The 20,052-nt window shown below is 46.4% G+C and overlaps 1 protein-coding gene across 3 annotated transcripts; it reads right to left on the bottom strand.

Moving 5' to 3' along the window:
- Positions 1 to 58: 58 nt before the first annotated feature.
- HMGXB3 (HMG-box containing 3) lies at positions 59 to 19,795 on the bottom strand. Of its 3 annotated transcripts, none has more exons than XM_077186281.1 (20): positions 19,513 to 19,795; positions 18,707 to 18,854; positions 18,106 to 18,280; positions 17,199 to 17,666; positions 16,360 to 16,458; positions 14,710 to 14,841; positions 12,535 to 12,923; positions 12,006 to 12,181; positions 11,618 to 11,715; positions 10,947 to 11,045; positions 10,271 to 10,420; positions 8,352 to 8,653; positions 6,854 to 6,981; positions 6,138 to 6,269; positions 5,686 to 5,870; positions 4,876 to 5,095; positions 3,664 to 3,797; positions 3,161 to 3,277; positions 2,619 to 2,828; positions 59 to 1,935 (listed from the first exon to the last, which is right to left on the bottom strand). In XM_077186281.1, the coding sequence occupies exons 1-20, from the start codon at positions 19,787 to 19,789 to the stop codon at positions 1,465 to 1,467; spliced, it is 4,110 nt and encodes a 1,369-aa protein (XP_077042396.1). In that variant the 5' UTR covers positions 19,790 to 19,795; the 3' UTR covers positions 59 to 1,464. The 3 variants fall into 3 exon arrangements, with proteins under 3 accessions (XP_077042396.1, XP_077042395.1, XP_054498738.2); XM_077186280.1 differs by having other exon boundaries at positions 12,012 to 12,181; positions 17,103 to 17,666; XM_054642763.2 differs by having other exon boundaries at positions 17,103 to 17,666.
- Between the last annotated feature and the right edge of the window lie 257 nt (positions 19,796 to 20,052).

Here is a 20,052-nt window from a genome sequence, read left to right on the forward strand (position 1 = left end):
GGAGCCATCCAGGCCTTGTACACACACACAAAAAAAAAAACAACCCAAGTCACTTGACCACAGTTTCACCCCCAAAATTGGAGATAATTTATTAAACTTTATCACTGACTGAAAAAAGTCACTAATGTCTCTTATAATAAGTTAATGTTCTTAACAGAAAAACCCCAAGCCATGATTACTGCATTTGCTCAGACTTAATACATTTACTTTAACAGTACGGTACTCAATAGGTTCCCCTTCACAGAAGGGAGTTTTCAACCACACCGCAAGCCTCAGAATCTTCCCCACTGCTCACTCAGACAAAATAAACTCCCAAGATGGCAACTTAGCAGTCTGGCATCCTGCTTGTCTCCTGTGTGTTTCACAGCAAACACCAAACACTTTCACCACCAGCCATGGCCAAAGGGAGCTGCAGCAGTGGCAGCACAGCTTTGCAGCCACAGACCCAGGTGCTCCTCAGGTGTGCTGCACAGGCAGAGTCTGATCCTGACTCCTCTCAAGGGGCTGACAAAGCAACCTGGGCAGCAGGAGACTCCTCTAACCCCCAGAGTGCTGTGGGAACATGGGCAGGGCAGGTGTGACACCTGACAAAGTGATGAGATTGCACACGTGGGTGCAGCTCTGGTGACGCTGCATTCATCATTCCTCCTTGATCCCACAGACAACATGTGAGTGTCCCTCCCCTCTCCACAGCCACCTCCTGCACAGCACTTAAACCATCCTCCAACCCCTTGGCTGCCCTGGGGCTCAGTTCTTACCTCTCCTCTCACTGTACCTTTTGGCTTCTAAGTTATTAGTGCTCATGTGAAGAGACAAACAATTCTAGAAACTCCCTGCAGCCAAAGCACCCACAATCCTGGACCAAGAGTGCAGCCTCCAGGGAGGTTCCCCAGATACAGCATGTTAAAGCAGCACAGCTCCTCCTCCTCATGACTCCTTGCAGCCAATGCTTGTGGAGAGCTCTGCAAGTTTACCAAGCAGGAGTCAGTATCCTAAATTCACCTATTCAGAATGTTCTGGGGGAAACGTAGCCATCTACCGTTTATGCCTGGTCCCACACCCCCAGCCCTGCCACCAATAAGCACAAAGAAGTCAGCAAGCAAGATTCAGAATTAAATGACCTGTGTGTGCTTGACCACTCACACTCCCTGCTACCAGCAACTCCTCTCCCCTCTCCAGCTGCAGGGAGGGCAACATCCCACAGCCCTGAACAGCAGGTCCATCACATGCCTTGGAGGCAGCTGCAGCCTTCTGCAAGGGGGTGACAGACCTATGCTCACAGCAGCTATCACGATGCTATGGAAGCACAGAGCTCTTTGGTCAGTAACAGCAGTCAAAGCCACCAGCATCACATCTCCAACCTGTGGAGGTTGATAAAATAAAATAAAAAATAAACTCTCAAGCCAGACAGCTGCTAAAGCTGGCTCAGCCCACCCATCCACACAACCAGAGAGAGAAACCAACTCAGCAACCTCCATCCTCCTCCTGCTTCCCCTCTTCATCCTCCTCCGTCTCTGTTTTGATCTGGGCCACGCCGAGCCGGTAGAGCGCGTCACGGATCACCACCTCCCCGGGCTGGCAGCTCTGCACGATCTCCTGGATCTGCCTGTTGACGATTTCCCTGCTGGTGAGGAAGTCCATGAGGCGGTTGTAGAGGTAATAGTGCGTGGGGTTCTCGAAGGTGATGGGCCGCTGGCGCACGGTGCTGGTCCTGCTGTCGCCGATGGCGGCGGCGATGGCGCCGTAGGGCTCCAGCTCGCGGCACAGGGCGATGCAGCGGTGCCGGGCCGTGGCGTCCCAGGGGCTGCTCTGCTCCGGGCCCGCCTGCACGATGCGGCGTGCACAGGACTTGGTGATGGGGTGCTGCAGGGAGGGCTCAGCCACCGTCACATCTACGCTGTAGTGCTGGTCCAGCAGCTCAGGGCAGGACACGTACTGGGGGAGACACACAGCAGGTGGAACAACAACTTCCCCGCAGCCGAGAAGATAAAATTACTGGCTGGCCAAACTCCAACCAACACTACGACCCAGGAGACACGGAGGGCTAAATGATCCAGGCTTCCCCTACATGCCACACTCCCTCCTCACTTGTGTGCCCTCAGATAATCCCAAGGCACTAGGAGCCATCTTTCTCTCCCACTTCTCAAGGAATAGCAGTAGTCTGAAAGAAGTGAGTTGCTGTGTCAAAATAAGTGACGTGCTCCAAAGTTCATGATCTGAACTGTTACAATGCACTCCCAGCACAGCTCTTCCTATTAAGGACAATTAATCAAACGATCTCCAGGCAACACCTAATACATTCTGCTATGCTTAGGGGTGATGCCCTGGCAAAGCTTAAATCAGGAGACACTTATTAGGTCAAATTCACTCGTGGCAGTGCTCAAAACCAGGTTGGATGGGGCTGTGAGCAACCTGGCCTAGTGGAAGGTGATCCTGCCTGTGGCAGGAGGGTGAACTGGACGAGTTTTAAGGGCCCTTCATACCCAAACCATTGTGTGATTCTACAAAATTATCTTGAGCCACAATGCAGATTACATATGGGGGGTGTGTTAATTTTAATCTCCCTTGCAGCTTTTCCATGCTGGATTGGCAGAGCAGAGAGCAAAGACATAACTAACCGTTGGAGGTTCCATGGGGTCAGAGAAGCAGCCCTGGTTCTTCCCCCACATCTGGGAAGTCAGGCCAGGCCAGCAGAGGTCTGCACACAGTGCCACTGAAGAGGCTGAATCAACAACATACACTGGAGGCCAGTGACGTGAGGATACCAACAAGTCCACGTGATCCCGAGCGTTTTCTCCTCTTACTATGTACTTGGAGCCACACACCACCTAGGGAAAAAAAATGATTGATATCAGCAGCACAATAAAACTGAAAACTTACAGAAAAAAAAATCTAGTCTTAAAAAAATACAGGTTTCTTCCAGGTATTGCAGACTATACAGTAACCAGACAGATACTTTCTCTAAAGATACTCTGCTTCCTCCTCATACACATTCACCTTGTCATGGGGAATTTTCCAAGCCCTGAGGAACAGGTTTCATTCCCAAGGCTCAGAGAAGCCCATTCCATTGCTTCTGTTCAATAAGAAAGTTCCATGCTGTTAAGTCAAATAATGAAGAGCCAAGGAAGAAAAAAAACATTGTGGCTCCAGTCTTCCCTACCTGATGTGGACACACTTTGTAGATTTTCCCTCCTGTGTGATGAGCAGAAGATGGTGTAATGCTTGTTCCATTCTGTACAAACTCATAGAGAGCCAGGAGGGAGTAGCAGAGCTCATCCTAGAAAAGACAGGTCCCAGAGAAATTGACTAAAATTAACAGACTCCTGCAGAGAGGGAAAAGGCAGCATGCAAGATCTCCCAAATCCTAATTTGCACTTCATCCAATAACTTCCTAATCCCACACTCAGCAGTGTGAGGATGACAACCAATTACACAATGCTGAGCCAGTGACAAGGTAATTACAGGCTTCCTTTCTTCTAGCCCACAAAGGTTCAATTTATTTCACCATGTGTAAATTATCCTATAACCTGCTGGCACCCATCCCTGCCCTTAGTGCAGTCAGATGAGAAATTAATTGTCTAGGATGGCAAGAGTGGATGAGGGAAAGACACTGAAGAACAGCTCCACTCCTGCAGGCTTGTCTGTGGGCAAACAAGCCATTACCTTTGTATGTGATGCCTCCCAGGGGATGCCACACTGTGTCAGAAAGCTCTGCAGCTCTTCCTCACTGTAAGAGTTTATCAGCTCAGGCCTGAAGACTTCTTCCTGAAGGAGCCTCACCAAGGCACTCCCATTACCTGCAAAGGCAGGAAATAGGTCTCAGCACTCATTCTCAGGAAGGGAACTTACCAAAATAATTTCTTAAGAAGATGACAGAAGCAGAGATTGCACAACCCACAGCCAGCAAGAGAGAGCTGTGAACAGTCCTACACACAGAGCACGTCACAGACCACTTGTCTTGAGCCCTTCACTGCTGAGGTCACTCGACTGAGCCCAGCATAGCTGCAGATCCCATAAGCACTTATCTATCCTGTCATTTGTAACCTTTAAATGACTGATGGGAGGACAACCAAGTGAAGAAGAGCAGAGATAAATGTCACTGCAGCCTTTGGGCTGAACAGCTCCAGGCTCAGCCTTCACATCTCCCTGGTTCTTTCTCCGGAACTCCACTTCCACAAAAGCCCACACAGCTCTTCTGCAGCCCAGCTCTGAAGCAGCTGCAGCCCTGTCTGCAAAGCCAACTCACACACTTGCTAAGCTTGCAAAGCCAGTTTTCCTTCCTATACACAACACTTAAATTCTTAAGGGAACCAGGTGCTAACTCATCTTGGCTTTTAGATGCGAGATTATTGCTCTCACTGTTTCTTGCTCCATGCAACCAATATGCAGTGGATGTACTGAATGTTGACAACTCTGATCAGGACTAGCACACCACTCTCCTAGTTTTTTCTCAAGTTCTGCAAAAACTTATTCACCCTTTATTGAGATTGTAACACTGAGATACCAAGCACTACCAGTAACTTCCACACTCCAAATATCAGTCTAACATGAAACAAACACTGACTGGCATTCAAGATGTGCATGCACCCCTCTGCAATCAGACTCCACCTCACCTGGGGTGCAATGCTCTCATGTCCCCCACGTCTCAAATGCATCAGAGCCCACCAGTGCATCCAAACTTCACAGGAAAAGCCAAGCCTCAAGTAACAAAGTAGCCTGAGAACAGCTGAAATAACCTCAGTGTTCCTGTCTTTCCTCAGCACACATGACTTTTAAAGTGTCATGCAATCAGCTATTCTTAATGTTAAACATCACCAAGACTGAAGTCACCAACACATCAAGCACTCCCTTAATAGGCACAACCTGAGCCATTACCTGGCACTGGCTGTGCATGCAGGTTCTTGTCCTTCTCTGTATTGATCACCACTGCTCCTCTCATCAGTGGAGGGAAGAAAGGAGCAACAATAGAGGCATCAAACTTTGTGATGGGGATGCTAGAAGGAAAAGCCACCTGCTCAATCACCTCTGTCTCCATCGTGGACCAAAAGTCTTCCACATTCACTTCACTTGATGGCAAGTATTCTGGCCAAGTAAACTACAGAAAGAAAGAAAGAGTGGTCAAATACAAAAAACACAGTTCATTTAACAGCTCTGTGTCAGTCTCACTCATGGCATGAGGACTATCCAGGAGAGTGCTTAGCTCAAATATAACAAGATGATTTCAGTCTCCTAAAGCTTCCCACAACCACTTTGCATCAGGTAAGACTCAAAACTTGACCTATTTGACATAAAAGCCAGACATGCTACATTCTCCTACTAGTGCTTTTTTCCCCATTAGACAAGACAGCACTTCAGGGAAACTTGAGGAAAAAAGGAATGTGCTCATGTCAAAGGAAGAAGACCAAATTCAACAACTTCCATCCAAGGTTCCTCCTACCCAAGGCTGCTGGACAAAAGCTGTGGTCCAGGGACAAAGGATCTCGTTTTCCCTGAACTACACATCAACACCTCTAAGAGGAAGCACAGGCATTGCTGCACCAGCCACATCCTCTTCTCAGGCATCAGCAGAAAACCACTCACAAAGGTCTCATGTATTTATTGTGCATCATGAAGACCAGAGTCAGCAAAAAATCATTATGATCTGCTTTGAACACAAACAGGATGTGAGCTGTGGGAAAAACCTACCTCTATATTTTTCAGTGCTAGGACATTTTCCGTATTCCTCTGGGCTATTTCCACCTTGGGGGTTATGCCACAGATTCCACAGATCATATCATTGTAATCCCGGACTGTCAGGCATTCAAAAGCCCAGTAGCCATTGCACAGCAGCTCCTGGAGCTGAGCCTGCTCATCAGGGCTCAGGCTTTTATCTGAAAAGAGAACATGCCACTGTTACAGTTTTCACATCCTGAAGCCACTGGAGAGGTACTAGGGCTCTTCTACACAGGATAAAACCAAACCTGCCCTCCAGAGAATTGTTGCAAAGAACTGGTCATAGAGGTACTGTTTGGTTCAAGAAGTGGTTTAATAGAACCATACCACACTAAAATAGGTGAAGTTTGCCTTTTTATAACCTAACCATCATCATCAGGTCACATTTTGGTATATTATGGTAAAAAGCAAGAAGGAAAACTCACCAGTTTGCTCCTGAACAGAGTCAAGGATGTTGCCAACAGCCACTCTGGGATCCTCTCCAAGTTTAATATGGTTTCGGATTGCAAACAGAAGATCCAAGCTCACTAACAATTTGTTACCCACATTGAAAAGGCCTGCAGTTAAAACAAGACAGTTATTTTCTGTAGGGTTCCAGATCTTCCTCACAAAGAAATTTATTCCTTCTTGATATACAACACACTCATGAGTACAGTTTAGAGGATAATGGAAACACAAACAGTGCTTCTGCACCTCTGAAATGCAGAGTTCCCTGCTGAAACATCAGATCCTTTCACAGACTTGTCTGTTGATTTTAAAAGCCACAAGGAACAGCTGTCAATCCATCTCACTAGCCAATGCCATCAAACAGCACTCTCCAGAGATGTCTCTGACTATGATCTCAGGGAGAGTCTCAAACTATGTCTCTGACTATGATCTCTGCCTTGCAGAACTCAACATTTACAGACACCTACACCAGTGAATCAAGGCAAGGTCTTGCTCACCAGAACATTCATGAAAATTTCACTCACAAATATAGATTTACTTGCAGAATAAGCAGAAGCAAATAAAAAATAATTCAAATTTAGCATACCAGGGAAGGGAACAAGCTTTTCTAATGCATGGACAATGCCCTGATACAACCCCAAGGCTTCCAAAGGGTTCAGACTGTAGTCATGCTGTATGCTCATATTTCTCCTACCTGTGTAAATGTCAGTGAAGCTATGGAGGGCCAGACACTGCAGGTTCAAGCACACTTTGACCTGAGCTGTAACCACCTGTAATCTATTGGCTGTCAGCAGCCAGCACTCCTGAGGACCAGCAAGGGAACTGCAACACACAACAACAACAACAAAAAAAAAAAAACAGCAAACACTCTGAGTGAAGCCAATGGGTTTTTTTGTCCAACCCTGCAGTAACTTCAGACATTCTAGTTGACATGAGTTCATTATTATGTAAATCTAAGCCAGCTCACCACATCACATCACACCAGAAAAAGTTACATTTTAAAACAGATTTCTCAGGCAAAGGCAGGTCACTGCTCACATTCTTTTAAAGAGCACTAGAGCATCCCTTCAGCTTCATACACTGGGCACCTACTATTGCAGAGGTGGAGAAAAACCATGGCCCCAGCTGTCCTGGGAGAAGTGGCTGTACCACTGCTGTGGTGATCAATAATCCACCAGCCAGCCTGTCCTGCACACAGAGATTCAGAAAGGTCTGCTCCTCTACAATGTAACTGACAAGGGGGGAGTTCAGACAGGAGAGTGCCAGTGGCTGAAATACTGCTGTCCACCTGAGAAAACAGGAATCAAAGCCAAAGTCACCTCCTTCCCACTGGCAGGGCTTCAATTAGAGCCTGTGCAGGCACATGGGAGAGTCCCATGTGCAGAGCACTGCAAAGCAGCCAGGCACAGACAAGGATTTACAATGCACAGGTTGGTAAGACCCATGGTGAGGGACAGGGTGTGAGACTGCTCTGTTCTGAAAACAATACAGAGCATAAAAAGTAACTCTTCTGGAAAGATCTCAGTTAGTGCAAGCCTGACCAAAGCAAATGTCCATCCTTCATATCAAGAATTTTTTTGTGGAAGAAAGAAACACAACATTAAACTCCCTGACATTTTGCTGTAGGAAAAATCTTAGATCATATTTTCAGAAACAGGAGAATGCCTGCCAGACTAAGGGAAGAGATATCCTACAGGCTTTCATTTAAATCTAGTTAAGGCAATCTAGCTTATTTACTAAAAGTTTCCTTAAGTCCTTCAGGTTTCAATTTGGATATTTGTTCCAAAAAGCATTCACTCAAGCACACACTAAGAAGTGAAAGGAATGAAAATATCATAAGCAAAAAGACCCACACAGGAAATACTCAGACCAGCGAGAGAGAGAAAAAGGAAATCACACAATGCCATCTATAAACACACAAGTTTTCCTCTCTCAGCCTCGAAGCATCAGAATGGAAAACAAAGAGAGGATGACTAATGAAAATACTCTGTTTCAATAAGAAAAAAGTTACATCTGGACTTTGCAGTCACTCTTTGATCCTGCCAAACCCTTTCCACACACATCTAGCTTACTCAGTGTCACTTTCACCAGCTTCACTACCAGGGGCCAAAGCAAATATTATTTCAGGCAGACTCAGAACAAAGAAAATCAGCACGAGTTTGAAAGAGTCAAAATGCAAAGCAGAATCTTACTTGTGTCCCCCTTTGAACAAGGGGCTGTTACAGAGGAGGCACTGCACGCACGGAGACTCGTAGTAGTTGGACCAGGAGGTCTGCTCGATGGTCACTGTCTCCTCACTCACGTTGGACAGGATGAGCCTGGAGCTGTTGAGCTCGTGGATGAGGGTGAAGATCTCTGCCAGCTCGGACTCGTTCTCGGGGATCTGCATCACCTTGCGCAGCAGCTGCAGCGTGGACTGACGCTGGGTTTCCTTCTGCGACGGCGTCAGGGGCTCGCTGGTGTTCAGCACGCTCGGCTGACCTGCACTGACCTCCTAGGAAGCAGCACAGCCAAACAGGCAAGCGTGGGGATGAAATATTAAGCCCAAAGAAGTCATAAAGGTAGCAGAAACACAGCAGCCTTTGCACTCAGTAAACCCAACTTCTACTCTACTGCTGAATCATTGATTCCACTTCAAGCTCAAATTACATCAACAAAAATAGTTTATTACAGCCCAACTCCTGCACTGCCAAACCATCACAGATTGGCCATTAAACTGTTAAGTGCAGGGATTGGGGATCCAGAAGGTGAGGATAACCACCAACAGGTACACTTCAATAACCCTCATCACTTGAACCTCCAGTTATCACTGTCTTTCTCCACAGGCTATCAGGGCAGGCTCAGGGCAGCCTGCACAGCTCTCCAGAAGCTGGAGGAATCAAGGAACCAATAGAGAACTGGGGCTGTGATACACAGAACACACTAATCAATAACAATTGATGGGTCTACAGTCTACCCTTCTCCAACACATACCATCACAACAAAATGCACAAACACAGGAGAACCAAACTCCAGGTTGTGCCAGGAGAACAGAGAACCCAAACAGGCTGGTCTGTCTAATCCCTCAAACTCTTCTGTCAACATTTCAACCTGGTTTTATGACTAGTCCAGCAATGAGATAAATGATCAGTCAAAAGCCCCGAGACAACACTGAATTGTGCGACAGGAATGTTAAACAGATCTACAACCAGAAAAAAGACAAAACCTAAATGAGGAAGAGACAAGCCACATGCCTCTCAGAATGGAAGCTGAGCTAAGCACACTGCTGTTCCTTACACAGCTGTTTGTGTGAGTTTCACACAGGCCATCTCTGTTTGTTTGTGTTTTTAAAGAAAAAACAAAACCACCACCAAACAAAGTTATGTTCTTCAAAATAAAAAAAAGGGCAAGTGGATGAGTCATTACTACACAGACTAAAATTCTGTCTATTTGCTGAGTAGGCATTTCAGCTAAGAGCAGGAAAGGTCCTTTTTTCATTTATTGTTTTAAAAACATGACAATTCAGTATGAGAAAAGATAACCTCTGAAACTGCAAAAGCAAAAAAAAAAATAACCCCAGAATTAATTACATCCACATAGAACAGCAGACAACTGAAAACATATTTATACATCAGAAAAAAACCCCCTACATACAGAAATAAATTCAGGTTGGAAGTAAAATTGCTCTACAAACCCTTAAAAACAGGAAGCTCTAATACAAGATGTACCAACTTAACTGACACCAGCCCCAAACTGCTCACAAAGCAGAGCATACTTGGGAGTTTCTTGATGAAGTCTGAAGTTCAACAAAGCTGACACAGCAATGTGGTGACTTCAGGGTCGATTTTCCCAGCATGTGCTGATACAATAGAAGGATTTTTAAGTTGAGGAGACACCCAGTGGTAGCAATGGGTGTGCTCAGACTCTCTCAGCCTGAAGCACCACTGCTAAAGGAATTCAACAAACATCACCACAGATATTTTAAATAGGAACCATTCTGTCAAAAAAGTTTATCATAATGAAAAGGAAAAAAAAAGCAGCAAAGCCAAAACCATGTTTCCATAGGGACTTGCAAACTTCTCTGCCCAGCTCACAACAGACATGTGATAAAACAAGCCAACTTGAACCTTACCAGGGATTTTGCTGTTTTCTCAGTCCTGTCTTTGGCAAGGTTGTATCCACAGCTTGGGCAGATGCGTGGCTTGTGCCTGTTTGTATACACATAACTGCAGGAGGGGTTCTTGCATTTCCCTCTGCCACGTGATGTTGCTAATCCCAAATCCTGAATGACACAAAGGAGATGTTTGCTGACCTTGACTTTTAATAGCTGGGCTCCATGATCTTAAAAGTCCTTCCCAGCCTGAATGGCTCTATGATTCTAAGCCAACAAGATTCTAAGAAAGATTATTATATGTTTTATCTCCACTTTATAACATCTTGTTTAATCAATAGCAAGCCCTGTCACTTTGCACAGAATCCTGTAAGTAGCACTTAAACATTCTGAGGCCAGTTCTCCAGATCAGAAGCACATTAAATTCATTCAGAAACCCCTGATCCTCCCTGCTAACTCAAGGAGGGCATGGGGATTCTGCATGGGGACATGAGTTAAAATCCATCTCTTAACAAGGCCCTGCACAGCCATCCTGGACTAGGTCTAGAGATGACATAAAGCACAGATTATTTCATGTTAAAAATGAAATGTATTTGTGCCAGTCAGTAAAACAGAAGTCCCATATCATCCTCATCCCAGAGAGGACACTCCCTGTGGCAGAAGTGAAATAGTTTTCCACACTTTGAAAAATTCTCACCAAAGTTACGGTGCAACTGTACTTGTAGGAAGGGAAGATGTCTGGCTTGACCTCCACAACTTTAACCTGAGATGCCCTGCTTGTCACAGAACTGTGGAGCTAGAGATTGAAAGCAGAAAAAACAACACCCATCAGACACCTATTACTAAATACATGCACCAATATCAATATCTATTAGCATTACTGCCGCTAAGAGATTGATTAATGTCCATTTAATATCCCAAATACCATAAGACACCATTTTGCATGCAAAGGCAATACAATTCACAGATTCATTTCAGCACCTTGGCATACTGAGTCATATTTTATGGGTGAAAAGCTCAGTATTCAATATTGCATGTCAGATTATCAAAGCACCAGCAGATCCTTAATGCATCTTCTGGAAGTAGCTGGGAGGTTCCCAAAGTAACCAACAGCAGGATTGTCCAACAGCATCTCTCAGCTCAGCTCCCACACTCAGCCACCAAGCAGTCATTCTGCTATCCAGCCATATCATAAAAACAGCCACTCACAGATCTCATCATCATAAGGCAGATACATTTTTTGTTCTATTTCTCACTCAGGTCATATCACTCACCTGAGAGAAAAAAGAAAAAACCAAAAAACCAAAACCACAAACAAAACCCTCCCCCCAAAAAATTCATGAAAATAGTTTGCATTTGAAGAACAACCTTTTGCTCCTCAGCAGTTGGTGGCTGCAGAACTGACTGGCCCAACTGTTTCAGTGTACTGGGCTTCAAGCCTGATGTTCTCACAGGGGAATGCTTGTCTAGAAGGAGGAAAGAGATGCATCAGGTTAAATGTAAGAAAACAGGTTCTGTTTCTTTCTGACATCTTAGTTAAATGCCACTATAGTCATGTGAGATCTTTCCTCTGAGCTTGAAATAACCCAAGCAGGTGTTTCATGGCCCATTTACTCCATTCAGGCAGAGACAAACTGGTTTTTTCCTAGCATTGGTAACCACCTCCCCTGAAACCTATCTTATTATTGGCAGACACCACTTCAGCAAGGTGAGGAAAGACAACAGCTCCCAAAGCACACAGAGATGCTGCTTTTACCAGTACTTGCAAAGGCCTGCCTGCTGCTCAGCTGCTCCGTGCTGGCTTCTCTCCCCACGATGGCTGGAGCAGGCAGAATGGCTCGCATGGGTCTGGCTGCAGCCAGCAAGGAGGGCTTGGGTCTTGGTTTGCTCTTTGCTTCTTGTCCCTTGTGTGTAGCAGCTGTTGCATCAATTCTGAAAAATAAGAGCTACAAGTGGAAAAACATTCCATCTATTTCCCCTCAGCTTCAGTTTTCCTCTTTTCCCTGAATTGTGCTTTGTTACCACACTAACCACAGCTATTGCAATAGAAAGAGAGACAGTGCTAAGGCTGCATCTGCCCTGTGACTACAATCTGTCATTTAAAGAAAAATATTAGTTCTGATGGACAAAGACTCAAAGGAACAATCCTGAACTGGCATAAAACAGACAGCAAACACAGTAAGTCTTACAGGAAGCACTGCCAACAACCTTCAACTTCTGGGACTAGTCCCATGAGCACACAATAGGCATCATATGCTCCCATAACACATGGAAAACTGACTCACCCCACCACTGGCTTTTTCACAGAGGCATTTGGACTCAACACCTCAGAAGATGTGGGCATCCCCAGCCCTACACTTCCTTTCTCTGCCTGCTCTGAAGAGGTGTCTGCTTGCTGCTGGGCACTCCTCCTGTCTTCAGCAGGCACATTATTTGGGAGAAAGTGGTCCTCAGAGATGATCACTTCCTCCCACTCCATCTCAGGCATCTGCCCTCCACCAGGCACAGCACTCAGCAGCTGGCTGACAGCTTCGGAGCTCTCCAAGGCAGACTTGGAGGAACTCTCGCTGGCGGCCGTGGGTTCTGTGAGGGCTGACTGCTGACCTCTTTTAGCTGCTGGAGTTTTAAGAGAGGTGCCTGAATTTGGCTCAGATTTGCTTTTTGGTTGCTTTTCCTGGAAACAAGGAGAGAGTCACATTTCAGAGCTTTCAGCTTTCACAGATAAGCAAGTCCCCTGCACATATGCCATGTTTGCCGTGGCCTATTTAATGTTGGCTCAAAACAGCAGAATTCTAAGTGTTTAAGCAGTGAATTGTATGGGAGTAGACAGACAGCATCTCCTACAACAGCAAAGGCCCTGCTATCTGTATCTGGCCTCTTGGCCCTTCATGTATTATTTTTAGACATTGTTTACTTTGAAGAATCAATCTTTCTTAAACTCCCTAAAATATCACCATTAGCATCAACACCACAAAGTCACCCACCAAGGGCCCACCTCCTACGCTCCTCTTTCCTGGCTTCAGCTCTCTGATGCTTAATAATGTGGAAGAACAGACAGCAATCAAAGGGAGTTAAGACAGAGGATCTGCATCTTTTGGATATAAGCTTTCAAAAAAGCAAGCATGTGAGCCAACCAGAAAACAGGATTATTTAGGAAAATTTTCTGACTTTAAGAAAAATGTTAGTTCCAAGACTAAGGCTACAAAAATCATTGCACTGGAATCAACAAAGGTACAATGAACACTAAACTGGAATATGGAAAAATATATCAGAAATGGAATCCAGCAGACCAGAGTGAGTCTGAAAGACAAAAAGTAAAGCTCCCTCTAAAACCTTTCAGGTTCTAACCAGAGTAGGCTTGAACAGCAGCAGACATGCCATGCTCAGGCAGAATCCAGAAATACTTTTTGCATTCAGCCATCTCTCTACATCAGCAAGTTTACCAAACAAAAGCAAAGATGTCACCATCACTATTTGTACCCTACCACACAGGAAGCTCAGCCTTCAGTTCAGACACCACAGAGTCTGCAGGCTGCCCAAAAGAGTTCTCATCCCTGAATGTTTAATGGATCCAGACACAAAACAAAGGAGGTTCAGAACAAATCCACATAAAGCCACTGAATGTCAATGCCAATTTTCACACTGAGAACATCTTTTTAATTGTGCCTGAGGAGTCTTGCTTCAGACAGAAATGCACATCTGTTCAGAGCTGACTAATTACCAGGATAGTGCCAAGGTTTAAGGATCAAGTGTGTTTTTCTATACACAGCTAGCAGAGATGCCAATAACTTAAGCAGAGTAGGCATCATGTGGAGAAAGACTTTTCCACTCAGACAGGCTTTACAACTCTACCAACACCTGGAAATTTCCTTCCAGTCAGTGGTCAGAACACCATGATCAGGCACATGGCCATGAGACAACAATACCCAACAGCACTTCAGCTTCCACTAGATCAACTTTATTAACAAGCTCCTAAAGGATTGTTAATGGAGAGTTGTTCCTCCTCTCTGTTAAAAAAACAATGTTGAAAGACCACAGAAAACGAAATTTGTCGGAAAACTTCAAATGCTGATATTAATTACCACAAAACAGCTTCCCAAGCTTAGTTTGGGCTGTAGCAGGAGGAACAGGCAATGCCTTCCAGTCACAGGAGCTGTGCAGGCAGAGGGCCAGAAGCATGCGTATCCTCTCAATGAGAGATATTTTAGCAAATGCAGCCCCATCTATTCTAACAGATATGAGCAGCATCTTTACCCAAGCTGTGGTGATTTGAGGTCTCACCTTGGCCAAGTGTCCTCTGCAACAGTGACTTGCTCCAGCACGTGCACTGGAACACGAGTGCAGGGATCATTTCTGGTGTATCTGACCTCCTGTGCTAGATCTACAGTCTAGAAGTATCACAGGCATTCACAAAACCAGCACTTTTCGTCTCAAAGTCAGGAAAAGAAAGACAAATTTACCTTTGGGATCCATTTCCCTCCCAGGAAGTTCCCACACGTTGGGCATTTTGGTGGCTTATGCCTGGTGACATAAGTGAAGGAACAGCCAGGATTGGTGCAATTTCCATGTCCCCTGCGAGTATAGGTGGTTGTCTGAAACAAGAATTGTCAAGAGTTTGTCTACAGACCTGAAAACCACAAAGCTGTGTTGATCACTTCTTTTTCCTCATAAGCACCTTACAAATGCTATATGGCAAATCACCAGCCTTCCACTAATACTCATTTTACTGAACAAACACCACACAGCTGGGTCAGCACCAGGTGAGTCAGCACCATAACTACTGTGAGTCTAAATGCTCAGTCTACACAATAGCCTCTGGAATTACCTGAATTTAGATCAACCTGCAGAGCAGAGATGAACAATGCACATAACCTCCTGGAGAAACTAATCTTGCATTTACAGTGATGGGAAAGTTCTTTTTGAGCATGAAAAAGTCACAGTAAGATGGCATTAAAATGCTTCTAACAGCAATCCACAGTAAGACAAGATATGATTAACACTCATGACAACACAGCAAAAAGACTTGAAGAGAAACACTCGTGATGCAAAGGCAGTTTTGTCAGTAACTTGGTGCTGGATGGGATGGTCAAGTGTTCCCTGGTCCTTCACTGTAACTTGCTATGAACTACTGAAACACGAGCAGCATCACCAGGCACTATTTATACAAACAACTAAAGTAGGACATGTCATCTGTGCCAGGACAACTGCAGCAACACACTTGAGTTTTTGTCAGCACAGCACTTCCAATATCCTGTTCTCAACACTCCCGAGGGAGCTGTTGTACTGTAGCTCCCTAACTAGGTACAGATTTTTTCTAGAACTGCAAGTGCTGCTGTCAAGGAAATGAGTCAATTTTAACCAGATCCTTCTCAGGCATAAAAACCTGAGGTATTTCCATTCTCCCCAGGACAACTGGAAGAGCATCACACTATACACCACTATAAATATCTGCAGTGTTCCACCAGCTGGAAGCATAGAGAACCTGGAAAAAAGATTTGATGCTAGCTTACATAACAGAAGGAGCTGCAGTACTGACTGTACAATGAACTCCCAAAATGGCTACAAAAACACAGGTGGCTGGAGTGGTTAGATCAGTGAAATAATACTATTCTTCCTCATGCAGCAGGCCACACAGCCTTTAATATGGCTTCTCAAAACCTCAGGTCATTGCTCCCCTCCTGCCAAAGCACAAGCTTTGGAGTTCATGTTTTCCTGCCATAAGAGCAGATCCCTGCCCTCAAAGGGATGGACATTGCTTTTTATAAAGAGAAATATGCACCCAACTAGTGGATGCAGATGGCTACACAGGAACTGCTGTTGGCCAGATGTGTTGTGATAGCTTTATCTACTCCACCTGTTTCCAAGAATTCCCTGAGGAAGAAGATAGAAGAAATGGGCCCTGTAAGACACTGAAGAAGTCAGAGATCCTCTTAGCCTATGCAAGACATAACACAAGGGACAAGAAATACATCAAGTGATACAGCAACACCAAATTGGATTATTTTTAAAAACTGAACCATGAGCGAATCCCTCCCTCTAACATCTTTAAGAGAAATCTATGACAATACATCCAAACTTTAACATACCATACAAGACTCTGAATTTCTTACCAATTTAATTGATGTTGGGTTCTCCACAACAGAGTGAGCTGGCAAAGGTAACATGATAAACTGTGTTGCAGGTGTGGAGGAGCTACTCTCTTCAGTATCCTAAAATGAAATCAAAGGTAAAATACATGCAGAAAACAAGACATGGTGACCTGTATCCCTCCCTCTCATGAAGATTAATGTGTCTTAAGGAGTGATGAGACTAGAATACAGAACAGAGCAGCAATCATTTCAAAAGCAACAGCCTTACCAGATGTACTCTGGAAATTACCAAACTCCTCAAACAAAATGGAGAATCCAACTCTTCACAGACTAAAGTTTCTATGACTGATCCCTAAAAAGGACTCCAGCTTAAAAGGACTCCCTTCTAGCTCTCTAAAACCAGGAAAACAGCTATCAGGAGAACAGCAGTAGCATTTTTTCTCACCAAAATCTTGCAGTGCACCTGCAGAACCCAATTACTGGCACCGCAATACCTCAAATATTGTTATAACAAACAATTAAAAGAACTCAGTCATGTTAAGACAATTGATATCACCACAGGGCTGAGTCAATCTGCAAGCAGAGACAACTCAGTCAAGGAGTTACTTTTATATCATTTATTACAAAAAAAAGTTTTTCTTTCTCTCAGCATTGAGCATCAGCAAGTTGGGCAATCAGAGGATCTCAGGTAAAATGGGGGAAACAGCACCCAGATATTTCAGGTGAGATCTGGCAGGAGCCTGAGTGTCACTGGACAAACTTACCCTCCCAGTGACTACAGTCACCACAGACACCCCATCGGGCACCTGGGGACGGGCCACAGCGATGCCCCCGTTGGAGATGTCTGTGGAGCTGCTCACCAGCGTCTCCTCAATAACCACTCGCGCTGCCTGGTACGGCTGCCCTTCTATTTCCAAAGAAGTCTCATCCAAGAGGATCTCTCCAGCCACTTTCTCTGTCACAGGCCCAACATAGTGAGAGAGAACCTCTGAGGTAACAGCTTCTTCTGCAGCCTCGGGCTGGGCAAAGGCTGCCGTGTCCTCTGCCAGCCCCTCGATGGCGATGCAGGGCTCCGAGACGCTGGCCTGGCCCGAGTCCACGGAAAGGATGCTCTGCACGGTGTCACGGGGCACACTGGTGACATTCCTGGGAGGTGCCAAGCCTTCAGATGCTGCTGGGCTCTGTGTCACACACAGCTCCAGAGACTGCCTGCTCCTGTCCTCCTGAAGAGTGGTTTTGGGAATAATGATATAATCGGAGCGAGGAAGAATCTTGCGGAAGCCTGGAATGTCAGGGATTACTGCAGTTCGAGTGGATGCCCTGGAGTTCTGTGGGCAAAAGCAGAGGATGGAATAAATGAAGATGAGAAAAGGAAGAGATTCAGTTCTCAATCCTGCTGTTTTAGTGCCTAAGGTTCAAACAGTTTCCTGTAGTTTGCTGGGAATTTCTCCACATGACAGAGCCTGCAGAATCCCGCTCAGTCCTGGTTTTATCACCCACATTACCAACACTCACTCTGATGAAAGGGCACAAAAAAACCTGCCATGAGCAGGTACCAGGTATATCCATCCTGTATTACAAACCATCCTCCCTCAACTGAACAGAAGGCAAAGGCAAAAGGCAGTGGCCTCACTGGCTTCTCTAAAGGCTGCCCTGAGCTAGGATACAAACTGGAATCTGCAGTAAAATGACTCCCACACAGAGCTATGTCAGCAGGGAACTGCCTCTCTTCTCAGCAGCCAAGGAACTTCCAGAAAGACAACTCACCGGGTCCAGTCCCTCTTTCTCTAGCTTGGCCTTTTCCAAGTAGTAGCTCTTTTCAGCCACACTGAGCAATCTCCAGCTCTCACTGATCTTTTTGTTGATTTCAGATTGAGGGAGGTGTGGAAGCTCTTGTTGTACTTTCAAGTAAATATCATAATAGTAGAGAAGGTAAGCAGATCTGAAACACAACCAGAAATTGAAATATTAAGGTCGTTCTATATAAATTCCTTGGGGAAAAATAAATCCACAAGGTTTAGCTTTGTCTCAAGGTCATGTGGCAAGCAAGTTACATTTAATTTTATTTGCAAATGCATTTTTTAACCAAATTAAAACTCTCTCTCTGGGGAGAACCTCAGAAGAAAAAGAGAACCTCTGAGGAACAGCCTAAGGCAAATTATTCCGCGGTAAACAAACTCTAAACTGAGCAACAGTGGCACCTGTAAAGAATGTCTGAGCAGGCCCAAAGTGCCAAGTTGATATTTGATAAACAATGTTTTACACTATGAAGTGTTCCAAGTGCACTGCAAAGTCCAATCATGTCAGAAACAGGGAAAACTGCTCCCACACCCTACAAAGGAACTAAATGAAGGCAGAAAGAACTTACCGAGGCTTCTTGGCTTTTTCTCCATGATCACCAGTACTTTTATGTTTCTTCTTCTTCTTGGATGGCACCGGAGAGGTGTAAGTGTAAGTGCTCTCTATCTCCTCCATCACCACCGTGACCTCAGCGCCATCATAGGGAGCCTCCATGGCTAAAACACACGGTCTGTGTTATGCTCTTGCCAAGTTATACAACGTTTCTCCCAACAAATAGGGCTTTTAATCACTTCAGTAAACTGACAGCACTGTTGGCATCTAAGTCTGACTCTAATTAAAACAAGGTAACTATGTGTTCTCTATTTATCTACTTTTAGAAGGAAACTTCTATTTCTACAACTTCAATACCATCAGTTGGGCACAGATACATTCATCTGCATTTCCACAGCTGTAATTGCAAGGGGAGCTCTCAGGTCAGTTTGGTGACCCAGAGGAGCCGCACACTCAGAAGAGCTGCCTGCGACAAGGTGTCACATCAGGGCCACAATGCAGAGACACGGCCGGAGACTGCGGGAGCCGGGAGCCCCGCAACCCTCACCCACCGCCAGCTCCCCGTGCTCCCCGCTCGACAGCGGTGACGGACGGCTCTGGGAGGCGGAGAGGCCATAAGGGATAAAGGCAGCAGCACCTGCGGCAGCACAGGCCCGGCAGGGCCCGCACCTCGGCCCCGGCAGCCGGTGATGCCGGACGAGCCTCGGGCCGTTACCCCCCAGCCCCGTCTCCTCCGCACCGCCCGAGGCCAAGCGGAGCGGCGCGGCTCTCTCCGGACCTGCCAAACGTTTCCGCGGTGCCCTCCCAGGTGTCCCCACTCACCGGACAGCCCCGCGGCCGCGCGGGCGGACAGGCGGCGAGCTGTGGTCACGTTCCCGCCGGGGCGCGGCGGCGTGGAGGAGGCAGCGCCGGGGCCAGGGGCCGGCCGCGCAGGGGGGAGCGTGCGTGCGGGCGGTGCGGGGCGGGCGGGCTGTGCGGGGCGGGCCGCCCCGGCATGCTGGGCCGGCTGCGGGCCGGGCCCGGGCGGAGCGGGGCTGCACCGGGGCCTCCGCGCCGGGGCCGCCGCCGGAAGTGACCGCAGAAACGGCGTCCGGGGCATGGCGGAGCGGGATGGCGGCCGGGAGGGGTCACTCTTCCTGCGCGTGCGCCGTGAGGAGGCGGTGCGCACGTGCGCGGTACCCGCCGTTTTCCGTGAGGGCGGCGGCGCGCGAGGGTGGGGTGGGGCGGGGCGGGGCACGGGCCGTGAAGCGCGGCGCAATTAATGCTTAATTAGCGCTTAATTAGCGCTTAATCAGCGCTTAGTTTGTAACGGGCTTGGGCCCAGCAGTGGGAGTGCGTTCTGCAGGAATAGCATCGAGCTCT

This window comes from Agelaius phoeniceus, chromosome 15 (genome assembly GCF_051311805.1).
Source record: "Agelaius phoeniceus isolate bAgePho1 chromosome 15, bAgePho1.hap1, whole genome shotgun sequence".
Taxonomy (NCBI): Eukaryota; Metazoa; Chordata; class Aves; order Passeriformes; family Icteridae; genus Agelaius; species Agelaius phoeniceus.